Source organism: Staurois parvus, unplaced genomic scaffold (genome assembly GCF_062004578.1).
Source record: "Staurois parvus isolate SC_StPar_1 unplaced genomic scaffold, SC_StPar_1.0 ptg001037l, whole genome shotgun sequence".
Lineage (NCBI taxonomy): Eukaryota > Metazoa > Chordata > Amphibia > Anura > Ranidae > Staurois > Staurois parvus.
The window spans coordinates 45,032-62,444 of NW_028318833.1; the positions used below are offsets into that span (position 1 = coordinate 45,032).

The window sequence follows — 17,413 nt, forward strand, 5'->3', positions numbered from 1 at the left end:
AGCAGTGGCTGAGAGAAAGTGGATGGGATGAAGGAAGAATGTAAGTTGTAGGTGCAAAAATGGCCAAGAATTTATAGAACTTTTATTATTAACCCCCTGCCCTCCTAAGGATTTCCCCCCCTTCCTGACCAGGCCATTTTTTGTGATACGTTGTTATGTTACTTTAACTGACAATTGCGCTGTCATGCAACACTGCACGTAAATTAAATTTATGTCCTTTTTTCCCCACAAATAGAGCTTTCTTTCGGTGGTATTTGATTGCCTCTGCGTTTTTATTTTTTGCGCTATAAACAAAAAAGACCGACAATTTTGAGAAAAAAAACAATATTTTTGATTGTTTGCTATTAACCACTTCCTTACTGGGCACTTTTACCCCCTTCCCAGGGCCCAGGCCAATTTTCAGGTTTCAGCTCTCTCACACTTTGAATTACAATTGCGCGGTCATGCAGCGCTGCACCCAAACTAAAATTTTATCATTTTGTTCACACAACTAGAGTTTTGTTTTGGTGGTATTTAATTGTGGGACTGCAGCGGGCATTCTGACACTGGGGGGGGAACTGACTTGGTGTCACTGACATCCCCAATGACACTAATACAGTGATCAGTGCTAATAAAAAGTACTGACAATGGACAGGAAGATGTTAACATCTGGGACGATCAAAGGGATAATTGTGTGCTGTGTGCGGTTTTAATAATGTGTATGTGTGTGCTGGAGCTGACAGGGGAGAGATCTGTATTGTTTACATACAGACCTCTCCCCATCAGTGATATTCGGCGATTGCCGGATGCCAGCGGGGAATCACCTGCCAGGACCCGGGGATCAACAGCTGAAGCAGCCAATGGAGGCACGGGTATGGTTCGTGGAAATGCAAAATCACAGATATATACGTGATTATATCATTTTCTGCACTCACAGTTTTGATAGTCAGCATGTAGGGCCCTTTCACACAGACAATCCAATCAAGTCTGCCTACCAGGTTTTCAGGCGGATCAGTTAGGAACCTCTATGGAGCAGTGGGTGTAAATGGACATGTGTCTGTTTACACCCAAAAACATCTAATCTGATCCTCCAAAGACAGATGGGGATCTGTTCCCTTTCCTTCCATTGGATTTGATGGTAGTCGGAAGGAAATGGCCAGGCGGTCCATTTCCATCCAACTGCCCATACATAGAGGACAGCGAGCTGTGTTTGTGTCCGCTCTGCAGCAGTAAAGTGGAGACGGACCTGTCTTCCGCTTCCTCAGTGGGAATCAGTGGAGAGATCCCTCGCTGAGCAAGCAGATCCGCTAACAGATCCGCCCGTGTGAAAGGGACCTAAAGGATACTGGAATTTTTACTTTTAATGAGAAACCAAATAAATATCAATCCAAAGAATGAAAAATAAGTAAAATCAGAATGTGTAAGTTTAAAATGCTGAAATGTTACCTTCTGCATCACCTTGTTGTAGATGTTTATTGATCTCCATTAGAGATAAGAACAATGTCTGTTTTACCTGAGGACTAAATAAAGAGAGATTTTGGTGCATTTCTCCTGTGTTACCAAGACATTCCAATATCCGGATCTTCTCCTGATCACTGCTGTCCTCCACATCATCCATTACTATGATCACATTATCCTTCCCTGTAGACACACAAAGTATTCATAATAAGAATTACACTCTTCCTCCTGTATGTACAGATCATCATCATCATCATTTATTAGTCACATTTTTCTTGAAGATACAATTGTCATTTGTTTCCTCCCATTTCTGGTGATGTTAATGGGGCATCTATGGTAGCAGAGCACTTTCCCCACAGGAGCCGCTTAGTAGATTGCATGGAGTTCTCTCCCCAGTAGTTGCCTCGCCGCCAGGCACACGGTCACAGTCACTCTTTGGGTCAATGAACAGTCCAGGGGTGTTCTTTTTGGTGTTTTTACTTTGGGGTAACTTGGATAGAGTTAGGGAATTGAGTGGGATACTCCAAAACTATGAGCCTGTAGCAACTTGGGGAGATTGATCTTCCTCCGGTGAACAGTCCAAGCAAAGTCCTTTCACTAGGAATCAAATAGACTGAGCTCTTCAGAACACTGGACACCATGTTCCCTTTACACACACAGCTGACTCTAACACACGAGGGATGGCAGCAGCCCACGGTCTCTAGGTTCTCTCTTTCCAGTTCTTGGAAAATGGATTGCCTTTTTCCAGGATCCTCCAGACACATCCACCCTGTGATACCAGACTAGATCCTCAGGCGATAGTCCCTCAGTCAGTTCTCTGCAGCTTCCAACAAAACAGGCCTCCAGTTAGCCCACCAAAGGCCTTAGCACCCTGCAGGCACATGGCAAGATGGCCTAAGGGTGCAAGAATCCCCCCTTAGGCTTGATTTCCTTGTAGGGAAAAAGACTTCACTGCTCTCTGTCTCAGAGTATTTATACAGACTCTCAGCTACCATCTTGGTGACCGTCCCCAGGGATTGGCCAGGGCTGTATCAATATTTAGCTGCTGATTAGACTCTTCCTGCCCACTAGTTTCCAGAGCTTTCTGGACTACTCAGGGGGAAGCAATCAATCCTGCAACTACTGGAACACAGAACAGACTAATCAACATAGTCACACTGGTTACAGTGAGCCAAATTAAATTTGTTTGACAACAAATCGCAGCTCCACTGGATACAGTGAGCCAGAACTAAATTTACCTAATCCTAACACCTACCTAGGAGGGTGCTACAGTAACATTCCAAGTGTCTGTAGTCACAATAAAGTCATTGGGAGGCACAATGAGGTAGTTTTAGAATTAATTTGCATATTGTACCTCTTTCCTAATTATCTAGTGATATGGATGTAGTATTTTCCAAATTATCTCTATTGTACTGTCATGTGATCTGTAGGGAGCAGTGGACTGCAGTCATCCTTTATATTTTTCCTTACAGTGAAGTTAATGCGTACTTGATCCCCTGCTGATTTTGAATATTTGCCCACAGACAGAGAAATGATCGGTCTAAAAATTGAATGGTAGGTGTATTGTAACACTGAGAGACAGAATAGGATGGCCTTCTATGGATAGGTGAGCAAATTTTTGTACCCAAAAAGATGCAGACCCTTGTCCTTGATATTGTCATGACCACCCTTTGGCGGGCCACTTTGGAGTCTCCAAGACGGCAGAATTAGCACAATGTAATGTACATTCTGATGGCCAGATATGGGAAAAGACTGTAAAGCTTATGTAAATGCATGCACCTTCTGTACCCGAAATAACAGTACCTGAAATAAAGCCTGAGGATTGCTCTGACCTCTGCCTGTACCCAACAGACCATGGAAGATGATCTGTATCGATTATGTAGTGGAGCTCCCACCTTCAGAAGGTTGCACCGCCATCTTTGTGGTAGTAGACTAATTATCAAAGATGGCCCATTTTCTGCCCCTGAGAAATAGACCCTCTGCTTTTGAAACTGCTCGGGTCTTTATTAAATAAATTGTCAGGCTTCATGAAATTCCCGCAAACATTGTTTCAGACCGAGGGGTGCAGTTTACGACAAGATTCTGGAGAGCACTATGTGAAACCGTGAAAATTGAAATCTTTTTCCTCGGCCTATCACTCACAAACCAAAGGACAGACAGAACAAACTAATCAGACCCTGGAGCAGTACATCGGGTGTTACACTTCATTTGTCCAAGATGATTGTGTATCGCTCCTGCCGCTGGCGGAGTTCGCATTCATTAACTCCAGTCATTCAGCCACCAAGCAGTCCCTGTTCTTTGCTAACTATGGGTTTCACCCTACCTTTCTGCCTTACCTTGTGACTGAAACTTCTGTTCCTGCTGCTCAAGACATCTTGAGTTTCTTCTATACTAACAATAAGTTGTTACAGGAGTCTGTCACAAAAGCCCAGGAGGATAACAAGAGGGTTTCTGATAAAATGAGAAGGGGAGAACTGATCCTGCAGCCAGGAGACCAGGTCTGGCTCCCCACAACTAACCTGAAGATGCCATGTCCTTCAAGGAAGCCAGCACCTAAGTTTGTGGGGCCATTTCCGGTAAGACGCAAAATTAATGATGGCTCATATGAATTAGCATTACCAGAATCTCTTTAAGGTCCACCCAGTGTTCCACATATCATTACTTAAATCTGCAGTGCCAGATCTCTTTTCTGATCAAAGGTCAAGGCCCCCTGAACCTATAATTGACGGAGAGGAGGAATTTGAGGTCGAGGCTGTCTTGGACTGTAGAAAAAGGGGGGGGGGGTGGCAGACACAATACCTGATTAAATGTAAAGGGTATGGGCCAGAGGAGAATTCCTGAGAACCTGCACATACCGTGCATACTACAGACTTAATTTGTGAATCTTACTCCCTGCCCCAACCCATCAGATTATCACCTACTCTCCTCTCCTTTAGGCGCACCCTGAAAACCCATCTCTTCAGGGAAGCCTACCCCACCCCCTGCTAACCTGCCAACCTCCTCCACTCCTCCTACCACTCCATCCCCCACAGCTATCTCCTCCTGTGCCACCATCCTCTCCCTCCTAGATTGTAAGCTCCAAAGAGCAGGGCCCTCGATCCCCTCATGTTTTGCATTGTATTGGTATTGTTCTGTCACATGTTCTGTCCCCCTTTGTAATGTACAGCGCTGAGCGAACTATTGGCGCTTTATAAATACTGTATTATAATGTATAATAATAATCACCCACAGAAAAGGAGCCAGTTGGGCATCCGGAGGCTGACCATAGGGAGGGGGCAATGTCAGGAAAGGCCTGCCCATAGTGCAGGCAAAGATCCGCAGTGCACAAATGTGCGCATGCACAGAGTTCTTATGAGCCGAGCAGATGTGTGGGTGCTTGGACATATGCAAGCACACGTACACATGCGCATTCATGCATTAATGCTGCCACCAAAGGGCTATTTAAACTGACTGCAGTAGATGTTCCATTGCCGTATGGTCTTATGTCTGCTTGTGTTCCGATTCCTGTGATTGTCCTCTGATACCGAACCAGCTTGTTCCTGACCTCCGCTTGACCGCTACCTGCTCTGACCTCTGGCTTGCCTTGGATTTACCCTTCTGTCTCCGCTCCTGTCTGATTGATCTTCGGCTGCTGACCCAGGAAGTAACCCGACTACGCTTCCTCCTGCCGCTTAAGCCTGATCTGCCTGAAAAATACAGAACCCGGCTCCTCTGACCCTGCATCCTCAGAACGCTGCTCTCGGTGATCCATCCATCCAGCACGGCTGAATTAGAATCCTGCTATCTGCCTCCGGCCTGCTCTGCAGCTCATCTACTTACCAGCTATTACTGGACAGATCACAGGCACTCATACCTCACCGTGCCCCTGCGGCCGCTGTCTCACGACCAGCGGTCCTTGAGCCGGGGTTGTGCGAGAGGCCTGCCTCTTCGTGCCAGGCTCACTATCCAGGGACATGACAGGTAGTAGTTGGGGTAGTATGAGATGTAGTAGGAATAGTAGTAGTTGGGGTAGTAGGAGGTGTAGTAAGAACAGTAGTAGGAGGGGTAGTAGGAATAGTAGTAGTTGGGGTAGTAGGAGGTGTAGTAGGAATAGTAGTAGTTGGGGTAGTAGGAGGTGTAGTAGGAGGTGAAGTAGTTGGGGTAGTAGGAGGTGTAGTAGGAATAGTAGTAGTTGCGGTAGTAGGAGGTGTAGTAGGAATAGTAGTAGTTGGGGTAGTAGGAGGTGTAGTAGGAGGTGTAGTAGTTGGGGTAGTAGGAGGTGTAGTAGTTGGGGTAGTAGGATGTTTGGGGTCCATTTTTTTTTTATGTGGAAGGTGTCAGATTTGGCTTGTTGTTTCTCCACTTTTTGGTGTCATACAATACAAACACAAGAAATGACACCAGATTGCCGGAACATTTGTCATTGCAGCAATTTTCTGGGTGAAGTGGGGCGTTATCTGACAAATGCCGGGGGGGGGCAAGATGTTTGGCCATGATTGTGTGTGGGGGATGGGCAGTGATGAACCCTACTACCCGAATCATACATGATGGAACATCAGCCCATGTAGCCGTCTGTGTTATGAATCAGCCACATTCCGTATTTTTCGCTCCATAAGATGCGCCTAGGTTTTAGAGGTGAAAAACAAGAAAAAAAAATATTCTGAACCAATGGACCGCAGACATAGCACAGGAAATGAGCAGAGACTGCGGACATAGTACAGGAGATGACCAGAGACTGCGGACATAGTACAGGAGATGACCAGAGACTGCAGACACAGTACAGGAGATGACCAGAGACTGCGGACACAGTACAGGGGATGACCAGAGACTGCGGACATAGTACAGGAGATGACCAGAGACTGCGGACATACTACAGGAGATGACCAGAGACTGCGGACATAGTACAGGAGATGATCAGAGACTGCGGACACAGTACAGGAGATGATCAGAGACTGCGGACATAGTACAGGAGATGACCAGAGACTGCAGACACAGTACAGGAGATGACTAGAGACTGCGGACACAGTACAGGAGATGACCAGAGACTGCGGACACAGTACAGGGGATGATCAGAGACTGTGGACATAGTACAGGAGATGATCAGAGACTGCGGACACAGTACAGGAGATGATCAGAGACTGTGGACATAGTACAGGAGATGATCAGAGACTGCGGACACAGTACAGGAGATCACCAGAGACTGCGGACATTTGGGGAGGGAGGGGGAGCGGGTACCTGAATTTGACAGGTACCCGCTCCCACTTTCGCGGAGTTGTCCTTCCCTCTTCTTCCCGGGGCGGCTTCTGTGACAGCCGGGTGCCCACTGCGCATGCGCAAGAAGCGTGGCGCTTTGTGAATGGCCCGGAGCCTTCTGGGACCTGTCATGTGTCACAGAAGACACCGGACCATTCACAAAGCGCAGTGCTTCTTGCACATGCGCAGTGGGCACCCGGCTGTCACAGAAGCCGCCCCGGGAAGACTGTACAGCGCTGGAGCGAGGAACAGGTAAGGCCCTGCAGGAGAGAACAGCTGAGCGGCCGGCCCAGTATTCTGACACGGTGGCGGCAGAAATACCAGACCGGCCGCTTTATATTCGCTTCATAAGACGCACTGACATTTTCCCCCCTTTTTTTGGGGGCAAAAAGTGCGTCTTATGGAGCGAAAAATACGGTATATGATGACCTCTTACCTAGGCGATCACACAGATATCTCAGCTCCTCATCATATAAAGAGTCGATGTCGTCCACAATGTTGTCTGGTTCTTTTTTCTTGGTGTGATACAAAATACCGAACGTGCACCGAGAGACGGCCTCCCTGAACTGCTGCCCGCCATTGTTGGAGATGTAGTGAGGAAGGACGGTGGAAACTGTGTTATGGAAGGACTCCGATTTTAGTCGCTTGATAAGCCATTCATAGTCACTCTCTGATGACCTTAAAAAGATCCCAACTGTGTGATATCCTGGAAGATATCTCTATATAATGAAAGATACAAAACAATAATCATTAGATAACAGCAACAAGAGAAATTCTAGTACAGTAGACAAAATCCATGACTACAAATATAACAATGCGGCGGGTTCCAGCAATCCTAGGATCACTATTAGGGATCGGTCTATATTACCCCCCTCAGTACCGGGTACTGTCACCCCCTTCCTGCCCAGACCAATTTTCAGCTTTCAGCGCTCTCACACTTTGAATGATAATTACTCAGTCATTAAACGCTGCACCCAAATTAAATTTTTGTTCCTTTTTTCACACAAATTTTGGTGGAGTTTAATTAGCACTGGGGTTTTTTTTTGTGCTACACATTAACAAAAACTAAAAATTTGAAAAAAATGAATTTTTGTTCATTTCTGTTATACAATTTTGTAAATAAGTAATTTTTCTTCATAAATTTGGGCCACAATGTATACAGCTACATTGCTTTGATAAAAATAATCCCAATCGGTGTGTATTATTTGGTCTGTGTGGAAGTTATAGAGTCTACAAGCTATGGAGCCAACAGGGGCATATTTGCCGCAAGGCAAACAAAGGCGTTTGCCTAGGGAGGCACTTTTCGGGGGGGGGGGGCCGCCACCCCCTTTCTTACAGAAGGGACACTTCCCTGGGAAAGGGACAGGGGCTTCTGTGTCTTACTTGTGTCCGCGGCTCTGTGTTCCACTTTGATCCGGTCCACGAGGCGCTGCTGGAGGAGGGGTGGAGAGGGTGTCTTGTCCAGTGTCTCCATCTCCCTGGATCTTGATTGGGATGTGGGCGGGATGACATGCCACCCCTCTCATCTGGCCACACCCCTGAGAGAACTGGGCAGCCTATGGCAGCCTGTCCCTTCCTCTGCAAGCTCAGCCTCCTCACCGGTGATTGGTCACCAGATCTATAGCTCAGGAAAGGTACAAAGGCGGCCAATCACCAGTGAGGAGGCGGAGCTTGGAGAGGAGGAGCCAAGCAGCAGCAGGACGATCATGTGAGGGGCCAGTCGGAGCCGGTGAAGAGCAGCCGGAGAAGGAAGACAGCTGATCAGTAAGGTAACTGTGTGTGGCCGGGATCTGGGCAAAGCAGATGGTGCTGCTGCATCCGGGTATGCTGGCTGTGGATGGGAGAGGGAGGAAGCCCGAGCTGGAGCAGGTGTCAGCACAGCAATTTAAGGATCACTGGTGTGAGTGGGAGGAATAGTGCCCCACCGTTGGTGTCGGTGGGAGGAATAGTGCCCCACCGTTGGTGTCAATGGGAGGAATAGTGCCCCATCATTGGTATCAGTGGGAGGAATAGTACTCCATCATTGGTGTCAGTGGGAGGAATAGTGCCCCATCATTGGTATCAGTGGGAGGAATAGTGCCCCATCATTGGTGTCAGTGGGAGGAATAGTGCCCCATCATTGGTGTCAGTGGGAGGAATAGTGTCCCCTCATTGGTGTCAGTGAGAGGAATAGTGCCCCATCATTGGTATCAGTGGGAGGATAAGTGCCCCATCATTGGTGTCAGTGGGAGGAATAGTGCCCCATCATTGGTGTCAGTGGGAGGAATAGTGCCCCATCATTGGTGTCAGTGGGAGGAATAGTGCCCCATCATTGGTGTCAGTGGGAGGAATAGTGCCCCATCATTGGTGTCAGTGGGAGGAATAGCGCCCCATCATTGGTGTCAGTGAGAGGAATAGCACCCCATCATTGGTGTCAGTGGGAGGAATAGCGCCCCATCATTGGTGTCAGTGGGAGGAATAGTGCCCCATCATTGGTATCAGTGGGAGCTATAGTGCCCCATCATTGGTATCAGTGGGAGGAATAGTGCACCATCATTGGTGTCAGTGGGAGGAATAGTGCCCCGTCATTGGTATCAGCGGGAGGAATAGTGCCCCATCATTGGTATCAGCGGGAGGAATAGTGCCCCATCATTGGTATCAGTGGGAGCTATAGTGCCCCATCATTGGTATCAGTGGGAGGAATAGTGTCCCATCATTGGTGTCAGTGGGGGGGATAGTGCCCCATCATTGGTGTCAGTGGGAGGAATAGTGCCCCGTCAATGGTGTCAGCGGGAGGAATAGTGCACAATCATTGGTGTCAGTGGGAGGAATAGTGCCCCATCATTGGTATCAGTGGGAGGAATAGTGCCCCATCATTGGTATCAGTGGGAGGAATAGTGCTCCATCATTGGTATCAGTGGGAGGAATAGTGTCCCATCATTGGTGTCAGTGGGGGGAATAGTGCCCCATCATTGGTGTCAGTGGGAGGAATAGTGCCCCATCATTGGTATCAGTGGGAGGAATAGTGTCCCATCATTGGTGTCAGTGGGGGGAATAGTGTCCCATCATTGGTGTCAGTGGGGGGAATAGTGCCCCATCATTGGTATCAGTGGGAGGAATAGTGTCCCATCGTTGGTATTAGTGGGAGGAATAGTATCCCCTCATATGTGACAGTGAGAGGAATAGTGCCCCATGGATGTTGGCAGTGGGTGGAGCTTTAATGGGAAGGAAGAGGTGGAGCCTAAAGAGGAAGGGATGGATCTTCAACAGGAAGGGGTGGGATGAATTGGTTTTTTTTTCACACAATTTTTACATTAACAGGTTATTTCTCTCACACAGCATATGCATACTTGCAGCTTCACCCTGAAACACATTCTGCTGCTCCTCCTGAGTATGGAGATACCACATGTGTAAGACTTTTCCACAGCCTGGTCACACCCAGAGGCCCATCCAACTACCAAGTGGGAGGCACAGTGGCTTAGTGGTTAGCATGTCTGCCTTGCAGCAAATGGGTCATGGGTTCGATTCCCGACCTTGGTGCCTTCTGCATGGAGTTTGCATGTTCTCCCTGTGTTTGAGTGGGTTTTCTCTGGGTATTCCGGTTTCCTCCCACACTCCAAAGACATGCTGGTAGGTTAATCGGCTCCTGTCTAAATTGTCCCTAGTATGTATATGAATGCGAGTTAGGGACCTTAGATTGTACACCCCTTGAGGGTTAGGGACTGATGTGAATGTACAATATATATACATGTAAAGTGCTGCGTAAATTGATGGCGCTATATAAGTACCTGAAATAAATAAATAAATAAGTAGCACCTACAGGCATTCAGGAGGCATAAATTACACATCTCATTTCCTGACTACCTATCATATTTTTGAAGGCCCTGGAGCACCAGGACAATGGAATTGCCTACAAAATGACCTCATTTGGAAGGCAGACACCCCGATGTATATTCTATGAGACATAATGAGTCTTTTGAACATGTCATTTTCTTCCACAAGTTTTCAGGAAATGTGGAAAGATAATGAAAGTGTATTTTATTTATACAAAGTTGTCCATATATAAGATAAAGAGGCCCAACATCCAAGTAGCACCTTCAAACGTCTAACTCATAGCATGTACATACCAAAAATTACTCCCCAAAAATACATTCTGCTGAGCAAAGGGTAAAAAAAAAAAAAAACGACCTGTGGCTTTAGTAGTGCAATTGTCCACAGAAGAGAGCATTCGTCCAGGCAGCAAGCAGGGATGTGGTCAGCGACATAGAAAGAAATTGCTCAGGCAGCAGGATGGAATACTGTCCATAGTCACTACAGGCAGCGATATTGCCAACACAGCCAAAGCATTGGTCCAGGAAGCAGGAAGACGTGGTCAGCAACAGCCAAATGCGTTGTCCAGGCAGAGACAACGTCAACACAGCCAAAATATCAGTCCTGGAAGTAGGTAGGAACACGGTCCATAGTACAGGTAGCAGGTAGAGGTGTGGTCCGTTCATGCGGTAGGCAGAGGCATGATGGCAGTAAGTTGGCAGAAGGCAGAATTATCAGGCTTTGGGTCTTGGTCAGGTAAGACCTGAGCACAGGGTTAGAGGCTTTGTCCCACCCAACCTCTTCGAAACCTCTTGACTAACAGACCTTTTTCGGGAATTACAAAACCCGGAGAAAAACAAAAACTTTGTTTTCTCCACTCGGAAAATCTATTCTGGAGCCCCTCACATACATGATACCCCTGTGTTGTCTCAAATCTAACTAATACAGTGGCAGGGCATAAGATCAGTTCAGGAGGCAGGCAAAAAGCACGGTCGATTAACAGGCCAAGGTCAATTCACAGGCAGAAATGTGGTTGATAGTTCAAGCGGCAGGCAGAGGCATCATCAATAAACAGTCCAAGATCAGTTCAGGTGGCAAGCAGAGGCATTGTTGATAAACAGTCCAGGTCATACAGGGAAATAGGTGATAGTGGACAATGGAAAATATCTTGACTAATAGTGTAGTGTTGTGTGATAGATGCAGAAGCTCTCTCCAATACAGAGTCCTGGCTGGGAAGGACATTGGGGACAGCAGTATCGGGTGTCATGGCGAATTGGGTAACTGGAACATACACAACATTTTTTGGGGGGTTTGCGGCCTGTTTGGGTAAGAGGGAGGATATCGGGGAAATGCCTCTCATGGAGTCTGGTCAATGAATCAAAGTGAATTTGTTCAGGGGTATGGCCAGGTGGATAGAGAAGATCTGTAACAATATCCTCTTGATATTTCAGGTAGGTTAGGGATCTTTGTGTGCACTTACAAAAGATGATATAAGAATTGTATGGGGCTAACTGAAACAAGTAGATGGCAACCTTTTTATACCAATAGATTGATCTCCTGGTGGCTAAGTACAGCTGTAACATCTTGTCATTCATATCCACCCCCTCACCCCATGAACTGGTTATAGTCATGTGTGCATCTTGGTTTCTGGATGGGACCTTGTCTTGTTTGAAGTTCAACCGAGGTGTCATCATGAATTGAGGAAAGGATATGGACATCTCTTTTATCTTTCTACTTTAGGGCTTTCTACTTTAGGGCTAGGATCACTTAATTCCGCAAACTGGCCATTTCCCCGATTTAATTTTGTAGTGACCAGTCGTTGTGGGAAGCCCTTGTGGTTGGCCCGTGCTGTCCCACAGGCCACAATTTTCTTCAGATATGGCGGAATAATGGGAGACTTATATAGAAATTATCTACATACAAATGGTAACCCTTCTCGAACAGCGGTTCTATAAGCTGCCAAACAATTTTGCCACTTGTCCCCATATAGGTAGGGCATCCAGGGGGTCTGGCTGGCTGTCCTTTCCCTCATAAATCTTGAAGTTGTAGGTATATTCCGTGGCCCTGTCACATGCCTTGTAGAATTTTACTCCATATTTGGCCCATTTACTGGAGATGTACTGTTTGGACTAGGGATTCATCCACACAAGTATTTTTGTTGGGGGTAAACATTTCCTTGAAGGTACAACAAATAAAGCTGATTAGTGGCTGAATTTTTAATAGCTTATCATAATCAGGATGATTTGGAGGAGGGCACTGGGTATTATTATTGAAAACCTGATTGTCATCTCATAGCGTATTCTGGACATACAAGATGAATAGACTGGAATATGATGTATAGGTTGGGTAGACCAGTAGGCATGGACTTCAATTTTTTGTCAGTCTCATGTTCAAAGTAAGCCCAAGAAAAATTTTTCATTTCTCCATGATGAGGGGTTTCCACACAAATGGGCATATGATGAATTGGGATTGCTGGCTATATATTGGCTGGCATACAGGTGACACTGATCCACAATGTAATTTAGCAAATCATTAGTACAAAATAAATGAAAAAAACAAATTGGGGTATCATTTTCTGCTTGTATCTGAGGGCCTGGCTGTGCTGCAAAAGGGGGAATTGCAGGTTCTGCCGAATTAGCAGGCAGCCACGTGGAATATAAAAGTACATCTAGGAGGCTAGTATGGGACGTACCTCTTTGTGAATGGGAAACCCTTCTACTAGTTCCTTGCCTATCATCGGGAATGTGGCCCTGCTTGTACTTGCCACGGCACCAGGATTTGTAGTGCTACTGGTGGATGCCTGCCTATCTTCTGGGAGTGCTGCACTGCTTGTACTCGCCACTGCGCCACTGATGGATGTCCGCTCCTCCTCATATCTCCGGAACCTCTTTGTGTGGACTCTTTCCTCCTCAGATCTCCGGAACCTCTTTGTTTGGATTCTCTCCACCTCAGATCTCCGGGACCTCTTTGTTTGGATTGTCTCCTCCTCAGATCTCCGGAACCTCTTTGTGTGGACTCTCTCCTCCTCAGATCTCCGGGACCTCTTTGTTTGGATTGTCTCCTCCTCAGATCTCCAGAACCTCTTTGTTGGGACTCTCTCCTCCTCAGAATCTGTTGCTGAACCACTGCTTTCAACTGGCTCATACTCAGAATCTGAGTCTGACAGAGAATTCCCCGCTACTCTTGTCCATCATACTCAGTATCTGGAAAGCCTCCTCCCTGGTGTATCATTTTATTTAGACATTTTGATGTTCACTGATACAGATGTGGAATTTTACACTGGTAGGTAGTGGGACATGTTGATCACAGGTACAGAAGTGGATGACCACTGGTATACTGTGACAGATGTGGATCACTGGTACTGTGTGACAGATGTTGATCACTGGTACTGTGTGACAGATGTTGATCACTGGTACTGTGTCACAAATGTGGATCACTCTTCACAGGACCTCCTTCTATCTTGCTCCCTGGTCTCCTCCTCCTACGCACGACTGCAAGACTTCTCCAGGTCCTCCCCCATCCTCTGGAACTCACTACCCCAATCCACCAGACTGTCACCTTCCCTCCTCACCTTCAGGCGCTCCCTGAAAACCCACCTCTTCAGGGAAGCCTACCCCACCCTCACCTAACAGCCGCTGCCCTTCCCTCCTCCTACCACTCCATCCCCCACAGCCATTTCCTCCTGTACCACTACCCCCTCCCTCCTAGATTGTAAGCTCGAAAGAGTAGGGCCCTCTTACCCCTCGTGTGCTGTTTGATGTTACTGTACTGTTTCATGTATTGTCCCCCCCTCTATTGTACAGCGCTGAGCAAACCCTTTGGCGCTATATAAACTAGATAAATAAATAAATAATAAATCACTGGTACTGTGTGACAGATGTGGATCACTGGCGCTGTGTGACAGGTGTGGATCACTGGCACTGTGTGACAGGTGTGGATCACTGGCACTGTGTGACAGGTGTGGATCACTGGCACTGTGTGACAGGTGTGGATCACTGGCACTGTGTGACAGGTGTGGATCACTGGCACTGTGTGACAGGTGTGGATCACTGGCACTGTGTGACAGGTGTGGATCACTGGCACTGTGTGACAGGTGTGGATCACTGGCACTGTGTGACAGGTGTGGATCACTGGCACTGTGTGACAGGTGTGGATCACTGGCACTGTGTGACAGGTGTGGATCACTGGCACTGTGTGACAGGTGTGGATCACTGGCACTGTGTGACAGATGCGGATCACTGGCACTGTGTGACAGATGCGGATCACTGGCACTGTGTGACAGATGCGGATCACTGGTACTGTGTGACAGATGCGGATCACTGGTACTGTGTGACAGATGCGGATCACTGGTACTGTGTGACAGATGCGGATCACTGGTACTGTGTGACAGATGCGGATCACTGGTACTGTGACAGATGTGGATCACTGGTGCACTGACAGCTGTGTGGGGGACACTATGGGGTGATCAGTTTGTGTGTAACTCACAGTTTTCCCGGATCGGCTCTGCTTCTCCTTACTAGCCAATCAACTGAATGGCTTCTGTGTTGAAATTACATGATGGCTATGATTGGACACGGCCATCATGTGAGCAAAAGGGCCAATCAGACAGCTCTCCTGCCGAGGGGACACAGGCACACCGAGAGCACGCAGCTGCACAGCCATGAGGCCACGTTCTGAGGGAAGTTCAGGAACATCCACGCAGAATGACGAAGATCCCACCTGGCCGTTTATGTGCGGTGACCAGGTGGGAAGCAGTTATAAAAAATAAACTGCTTTGCAGATGTTTCATCATTCCTACAAAAGTAAAAAAAACACCCGGAATGTTTATACCCGCTCAGGGGCGGAATGACAACTCATGGGGTCCCTGGGCAATAGGGGATCATGAATTATATAGTGAAGCACTTAAATCCTATACCAAAATTATACTAAAATGCATTAAATTACAAGTGCAAAAAAATTATGTGCAATAACATTTCCTCCCAATAGGGGGAGTAAAAATCAAATTTTAAGATTAACACAAACCTCTATTGCAGCGGTTCTCAACCTGGGGGTCGCGACCCCTTCGGGGGTCGAACGACCATTTCCCAGGGGTCTCCTAAGACCATCGGAAAACACATATTTCCGATGGTCTTAGGAACCGAGACACCGCTGCTGTCTCCGGCGATGTGTGGGCGGGATGATACGCTGCTGTCACCTGGCCACACCTCCGGGATCGCTCAGCAGCTCCGCCTCCTCGCCGCTGATTGGCCACCGGAACTGTAGCTCAGGAGAGGCACACAGGCGGCCAATCACCGGCGAGGAGGTGGAGCTTGGAGAGGAGGAGCCGAGCGGCAGCGCGCGTACATCAAAGAAGACCGAGGGAGCTGCCGGAGCGAGTGAAGAGGAGAGCGGCCAGAGAAGGAAGACAGCTGACAGGTAAGTGAGAGAGCGAGCCCAAGCGAGCAGGGGTCAGCAAAGTAAGTATCATTGGTGTCAGTGGGAGGAATAGTGCCCCATCATTTGTGTCACTAATACCAACGATGGGGCACTGTTTCTCCCACCACTGACACCAACGATGGGGCACTATTCCTCCCCCCACTGACACCAACGATGGGGCACTATTCCTCCCCCCACTGACACCAACGATGGGGCACTATTCCTCCCCCCACTGACACCAACGATGGGGCACTATTCCTCCCCCCACTGACACCAACGATGTGGCACTATTCCTCCCCCCACTGACACCAACGATGTGGCACTATTCCTCCCCCCACTGACACCAACGATGGGGCACTATTCCTCCCCCCACTGACACCAACGATGGGGCACTATTCCTCCCCCCACTGACACCAACGATGGGGCACTATTCCTCCCCCCACTGACACCAACGATGGGGCACTATTCCTCCCCCCACTGACACCAACGATGGGGCACTATTCCTCCCCCCACTGACACCAACGATGGGGCAGTATTCCTCCCCCCACTGACACCAACGATGGGGCAGTATTCCTCCCCCCACTGACACCAACGATGGGGCAGTATTCCTCCCCCCACTGACACCAACGATGGGGCACTATTCCTCCCCCCACTGACACCAACGATGGGGCACTATTCCTCCCCCCACTGACACCAACGATGGGGCACTATTCCTCCCCCCACTGACACCAACGATGGGGCACTATTTCCCCCCCTCCCTGACCCCAATGATGGGGCACTATTCTCCCCTCCACCACACTGACATCAATGATGGGGCACTATTCCTCCCACTGACACCAATGATGGGGCACTATTCCTCCCCCCACTGACACCAACGATGGGACACTATTTTCCCCCCCCCCTGACCCCAATGATGGGGCACTATTCTCCCCTCCACCACACTGACATCAATGATGGGGCACTATTCCTCCCACTGACACCAATGATGGGGCACTATTCCTCCCACTGACACCAGTGATGGGGCACTACTCCCCCCACTGACACCAGTGATGGGGCACTACTCCCCCCACTGACACCAGTGATGGGGCACTACTCCCCCCACTGACACCAGTGATGGGGCACTACTCCCCCCACTGACACCAGTGATGGGGCACTATTCCTCCCACTGACACCAATGATGGGGCACTACTCCCCCCACTGACACCAATGATGGGGCACTACTCCCCCCACTGACACCAATGATGGGGCACTACTCCCCCCACTGACACCAATGATGGGGCACTACTCCTCCCACTGACACCAATGATGGGGCACTACTCCTCCCACTGACACCAATGATGGGGCACTACTCCTCCCACTGACACCAATGATGGGGCACTACTCCTCCCACTGACACCAATGATGGGGCACTACTCCTCCCACTGACACCAATGCTGGGGCACTATTCCTCCCACTGACACCAATGCTGGGGCACTATTCCTCCCACTGACACCAATGCTGGGGCACTATTCCTCCCACTGACACCAATGATGTGGCACTA

At 48.3% G+C, this 17,413-nt stretch overlaps 1 protein-coding gene across 1 annotated transcript in view; it reads right to left on the reverse strand.

Annotated features, from left to right (window-relative positions):
* Positions 1-354: 354 nt before the first annotated feature.
* LOC149440997 (uncharacterized) overlaps positions 355-17,413 on the reverse strand; it is a 30,789-nt gene continuing 13,730 nt past the window's right edge. Inside the window, exons 4-5 of the mRNA XM_089657893.1 lie at positions 7,106-7,388; positions 355-1,620 (exon numbers count right to left, since the gene is read on the reverse strand). Of these exons, the coding sequence (XP_089514019.1) occupies positions 1,406-1,620; positions 7,106-7,388 (498 nt within the window). The 3' untranslated portion in view covers positions 355-1,405. The remainder of the gene's footprint in view (positions 1,621-7,105; positions 7,389-17,413) is intronic.